This window comes from Salvia hispanica, chromosome 6, assembly GCF_023119035.1.
Source record: "Salvia hispanica cultivar TCC Black 2014 chromosome 6, UniMelb_Shisp_WGS_1.0, whole genome shotgun sequence".
NCBI lineage: Eukaryota > Viridiplantae > Streptophyta > Magnoliopsida > Lamiales > Lamiaceae > Salvia > Salvia hispanica.
In genome coordinates this window covers 12,128,583-12,134,582 of record NC_062970.1, presented here as the reverse complement: position 1 = coordinate 12,134,582, position 6,000 = coordinate 12,128,583, and the positions used below count along the sequence as shown (strand labels likewise).

At 34.0% G+C, this 6,000-nt stretch overlaps 1 protein-coding gene and 1 pseudogene across 1 annotated transcript; both read right to left on the bottom strand.

Annotated features, from left to right (window-relative positions):
* Positions 1 to 2,023: 2,023 nt before the first annotated feature.
* LOC125194702 lies at positions 2,024 to 3,029 on the bottom strand (annotated as a pseudogene).
* Positions 3,030 to 3,135: 106 nt separating this feature from the next.
* LOC125194701 lies at positions 3,136 to 5,832 on the bottom strand. The gene is made up of 4 exons (XM_048092942.1): positions 4,968 to 5,832; positions 3,668 to 4,876; positions 3,393 to 3,574; positions 3,136 to 3,189 (listed from the first exon to the last, which is right to left on the bottom strand). Exons 1-4 carry the CDS (start codon positions 5,830 to 5,832, stop codon positions 3,136 to 3,138), a joined length of 2,310 nt encoding a protein of 769 aa, XP_047948899.1.
* Positions 5,833 to 6,000: the final 168 nt, after the last annotated feature.

The window sequence follows — 6,000 nt, the reverse complement described above, 5'->3', positions numbered from 1 at the left end:
AATATAATCAGTTCCAACAAATAATCGTAAGACCATTTTGTATAATACATGTAATGAGTTGACACTAGTATTTTTCGTCCAATGAAAAAAATCATACAGCTCAAGAACACAATATTGAGAACATGGGTTGATGGCTAAAGGGCCCTTTCATTATTTATTACCGACAAGGTTACAGTTGGGCAAAACTTTGAGCTTATTATAAACTAGTATCACACCCGTGCTATGCACGGTCCATTTTATTTTCTTCAAATTATGTAATAATTTTTAAAAATAAAAACAATAGTGATTTATATTTTATAAATTTTTAAATGAATATGATGAATTACTTAATTAATGTAAATGAGAATGGAAAGTTATTTAATTATTGAACGAAGAAACGGAAAAAATAAAAAAAGTCAGTCAAACAGCATAATTAATCTCATTAATCAATTAATGATCTTATTCCCATTACATTTGTTAATTATTTTTGGGAATGTAGAAAATTAAAAATTCATTTATGTATGGTGCATATTAAATGACCCATTATACTCATCAATCTCATTACATATTTGATCAAGGTTGGACTTTTTCTATGACGAATTAGTATTGAATTTTATATTATTGTTTAGTTGTTAGATTATTTCTATGATTATCATTATAAAATGCTTGGTTATATGATTAAAATTATAGATCCAATTAATTTAAATTTTTTATTATAATAAATTTTTAATCAATTTTAATTTTTTAATTAATTATTCAATTAAATAAAATGTTAACTAAAGTTTAATTAATCATTGAGAATCAGGAAGCGATAAAATTAAAAAAAAAAAAATTTAAAAGAATAACCCCATTAATCTTACTAAGCAATCAATGTCATTTCTCATTAATCACAAATTAATCCATTAATTACGAAGCAATTCAATTATGTTATTGATTATTTTTGGTAATTCTGAAAATTCAAAATTGCTTTCCACCACCGATTGTTTATTGATTATTTTCAGTAATATTGCAAATTCAAATTATATGTAATGTTTATTTTACAAAACAACTCATCAATCCCCTTACTTAAAAATCAATTAGCATTCAATAATTCTCTCAATCAAAAATCAATTAATAATTGACCATCAATCAAGAAATAATCAATCAAAAAGCAAGAAATAATTACGAATAAACTCATTTAAGTAAAAAAAAAAAAATCTATATATGTCATTTCTTATGCTTCAAGCTTTACCTTCACATATAATAGTCCCTAGCACTTCATCATCCTGCCGGCGACATCTTCTTTATCAAGCTAGTTTGTACTTCAAACAAAAATCAATTATAGATCGTGTATCGCAACTTTGCATTTGCACTTCAAAAGTTCATGATATAAAATTGTGCAAGAAGCTCAATATTAAAAATCACAATCCGCAAAAGTTTATCACAATAAAATACTCATCAATTTCAAATCCAGATTCGGTGATGTTCATTCTTCTTCTTCTTCTTCTTCAAAATTGTACAAACACACATCGTCAACATGTGATAAAGCATTTAGTTCAACAGTGAAACACTACAACAAAACAATCAAAACTATTAATATGGATACTGAAACAACAACCATCATACTTCGGCAGTCCCCTGAATCAACAGAAAGAAGGAAAGGGTGTAAGCATGATTAGTAACCTACAAGAGGAATGTACCTGTAGAGAGGTGGGATCAAATAAACTATAGAATCGGATTTTACAGGAAGTTCACAGGAGAAATTGTGATAGTGTTGTTTGCATCAAATGTTATGGGTTCTTTTACTGCCGGCTCATGTCTCTTGACCCTGAAGATGAAAGAAACAAAGACTTCATCAATAACATCACTTAGCAATAAAACAAAGTAAATACTGAAATATGATATGGCTTCTTACTTATACTCCAGCTTCCCGAAATTACAAAACATTCATTCATAAGTTTTGGAAAACTTCCTTGTAAACAACATTAATAGTAGAATACATAGTCCCAGAAACTTCATCATTACAAACCAAAATTTTCAATCCCTCACGACTCGTGACTCTAGACACGGCGACATACAATTGGCCGTGGCTAAAGACAGGTTTTTTTAAAAATAATCCCACATGCGCAAGAGATTGACCTTGGCTCTTGTTAATTGTCATAGCATATGACACCGACAAAGGAAATTGTCGCCGTTGAAACTTGAAAGGCAACCTAGGATCAGAAGGTGTTAATGACATCCGAGGAATCAACACTTTATGGCCTTGATTATCAGCACTTAAGACTTTAGCTTCTAAAACATGATCACCTAAACGCGTAATGATCAATCGTGTCCCATTACACAATCCATTAGCATGATCTATGTTTCTTAACAACATAACAGGAGTACCAACCTTCAACAACAACTCATGATTTGGTGTACCAGAGCACTTAAGATTGTTCAAAAATTCTATCGAATGTATCTCTGCAAAACCATTAGAATTTTGATCAGACTTGGATATGCTATCTGAGCTCAAATAAACACGGCCATCCGATTGATCCAAAGAAATCATATATTGATTAACCAAGTCAACCACATCTAACGTTGGAGCAAGTATAGCTCGATCATGCAAATGGCAGCTCAAATCTTGATTGTTCATATACGAAGGATAAATAGATGTAACAATGTTCTGTAGAGGATCACCACTATTGGGCAATACAATATCAGTAGGAAGATCAACACTGACTTCACCATCATTAGGACCACTAATAACTCCATCTCCAATAGATGCAATCCACTCAGAAAATTCCTTCAATTTCGATGCTTCCTCACCAGATTTAGTAGCAAGAACTCGCATATTTTTAGTCAAGTCTCAAAACTTTACAACTACTCCAAAGATATGATGAGTTAATAGTAGCATTCACAATATCTTGTCGGCTACCTTTAGGCACAACTGGTAAAATCTGTCTAAAATCACCCCCCAAGACAACAGTTTTCCCACCAAATGGCATCTCCATGCTCAACTCATTGCATACTCTCATAAGGTCACGCAAACTCCGATCAACAGCTTCCACACAGTGTTTGTGAACCATAGGAGCTTCGTCCCATATAATAAGTTTTGCTCTCACAATCAACTCAGCTAATGCACTACCTTGTTTTATATTGCAGATTGAATCTTCATTAGGATTGATAGGAATCTTAAACCGAGAATGAGCTGTTCTCCCACCAGGTAACAATAGTGAAGCAATACCACTGGAAGCCACATTCAAAACAATATCACCTTTTGAACGAATAGCCGCTGACAATGTCTTCCAAATGAAAGTTTTTCCTGTGCCTCCATACCCATAAACAAAAAATAATCCACCGTGATTAGAATCGATAGCAGACATTATCGTATCATACACGTGGTGTTGTTCATCGGTGAACTTCGAGACATAGATTAAATGCTCTCTTGCCAAGGCTTCCCGGTCATAACATAGCTCATCAGTAACCAATCTATTATTAGAACTTTCCAACGATTGTGTCCTTGGATATGGCATAGAATGAAAGTCATGCAAAGTTCTCCCACCATTAACTAACAATTTCTCAATCTCAAGCAATCCTAAATTTTTAATCTCATCATCCCCCAACAACAAATCTACAATAATTTAAAAAGTCCATGTAGTGTAAAAAAACCAAAAACATTATAATGAACGCATATAAAAGCTACGCTTTTAAAAAAATAAAATACCTGGATGATGTAAGAGTTTGCGTTGTTTATGAACAACATCTTCGCACAAATATTTCCAACAGCTTGTCCACACAATATCTGGCCGTGCAAGGGTTTCTGATAGTAACAAACTCACAAACAACAATCGTATTGAATGAGCCGAAGCCCAAAAAGAAGCCTCGGTAATGCCATCAATGTATTCTCTATCATCGTCCAACAACCCCAATGCATAGCAAGCATCTCGAAATGTAGCATACTGAATACCATTAACACACTTAATGTCTTCATAAGATGTAGCACCACGAACGACATTCAGTAAACATCTCAAGTAATACATATCACCAGAACCAGGAGGAACATAAAACATTCTCCCGATAGAATACCTTTGTTTTCTAAGTGTCCAAGTATCTGTGTTCCATACAAACTTCGTGGGGAATTCTGCGTAAGTGAGATTTCTTCCTTCCACAAATTTTTTATTTGCTTCCATCCAAGCCAAAAATTGGCTTTCACGCACTGTGTTGCGATTCACGACACGTTCCAATGGCTCAGAATCTTCAAAAACCACATATTGTTCATTTGGTAGATGAAAACTCAATCTTTCAACAGTCGGATCCTTATGTTGAATGTCATATCCAAATATTCTCCAAGCGGCTTCACAGGATGATATGTATCTACAATCATAAAACAAACTAATCTCATCCACATTTTTTTCCACACCATCAGAACCAGTTTCAAAAAAAGAGGTCGTCACGCGATCATAACCCTTGTTTATGTACTTAAACAAATACTTGATTGATCGCGATTGATTGCACCATTCCACATTAATATGACCTCCATACTTCAGAAGAAGAAAACGATTGTGAGGAACTACAAATCGATTATCCAAAGACACCCCATCCTTCAAGATAACACGACCATTATCTCTACGCCTGTAAATAGGATAACCATCATCATCAAAATTAGTTTCTGCAATATACCTCTTGGGGAAGTATTTCGTACATCTTCCGTTAGCCATACACGGAGATGATTTTCTAACAATACCACAAGGACCATGAACCATAAATTCCTTGACATTCGCATAATAGTATGGATCAGCTTGGGCATCAAGTATTTCAGCAGAAATGATCTCATCAATACGTCGAGAATCAGGTTGTTTATCCTCTTTGCTTAGGAAAAGCAAAATATGTGCATGAGGTAATCCACGCTTTTGAAATTCGATGGTATAAACAACTGCATAGAAAAAATTTGAAAGCATAAATAAATATATATATATATATATATAATACTGTTTAAAAAGTTGAGACAATTTAACCAAACGTACCTCCTTTTACATCCCCAAAAAGTCTCTTACTCTTAAGATCCCTAATTAAATTATCTAATTTGATTTTAAAAACCCGACATATAATATCAGGCCGATCAGTTGGTTGCAAGCCTTTGGGGTCAAGGAATCTTACAATTTCTGGCCACTTTGGGTTACAAGTAAAAGTAATAAACAAATTTGGATACCCCACCCATCTACATATAGACATAGCATCTTGATAGTTCTGAATCATATATCTAGCGCCACCAACAAAACTGGAAGGCAAAATAATGCATTTCCCATGTTTTGAGCCATCTGTCTCTCCTCTCAAAACTGCATCAGCCAAACCCTTGTACATCTCAGCACGTAATTTTTTTTGTTGGGTCCGTACAAATCTTAAACGGCCTGCCTCAATCATAGTATATGCATCAACAACAAATTGTTGAAATAATCGCCGTGAGAAAAGAATGGTAGAACACTCATCAACTCTCTCATGTAACCGATATGAAAAAAATTCTTTTGGACTAATTCGACTCCTAGAATCATGTCCAGAAGATTTCGAAAATGGAATGTCATCTGTATAACCATCCTCACCATATGGGAATAAAAGAGGATATTGAAGTGGAAGATAAAAAGGATGGATCTCATTTATACGCTGCAATCGCCCAGATTTATATTCTACTATAATGTCTCTGTCACCAAAAGCTTCATCTAAATCTCCCACAATAAGAATAGCAACCTCAGACACAGAAGGAAGATTATGAGTTCTCCCATCTCTACCTCTTTTACCAAGCAACCTCAAATGGACATTCTTATTATTTTCTTCATGAAGTTTTTCTTTGGCCCTTCGAAATGTTTTTACTAACGCATTATTTTCGTCCAGCATCTTTTGAATATCTGATATTATTTCGCGATGAAGATTATTTGCAACATGTACAATTGGGCAAATTTTGGCGAGCAACCATCTAACGGCAACAAACTGCCAATCAAGTGGTAATTTTGGCCATGCAAACGGAAAATGGGAGGCGCATGACCGATGTTTAAGCTATTATCA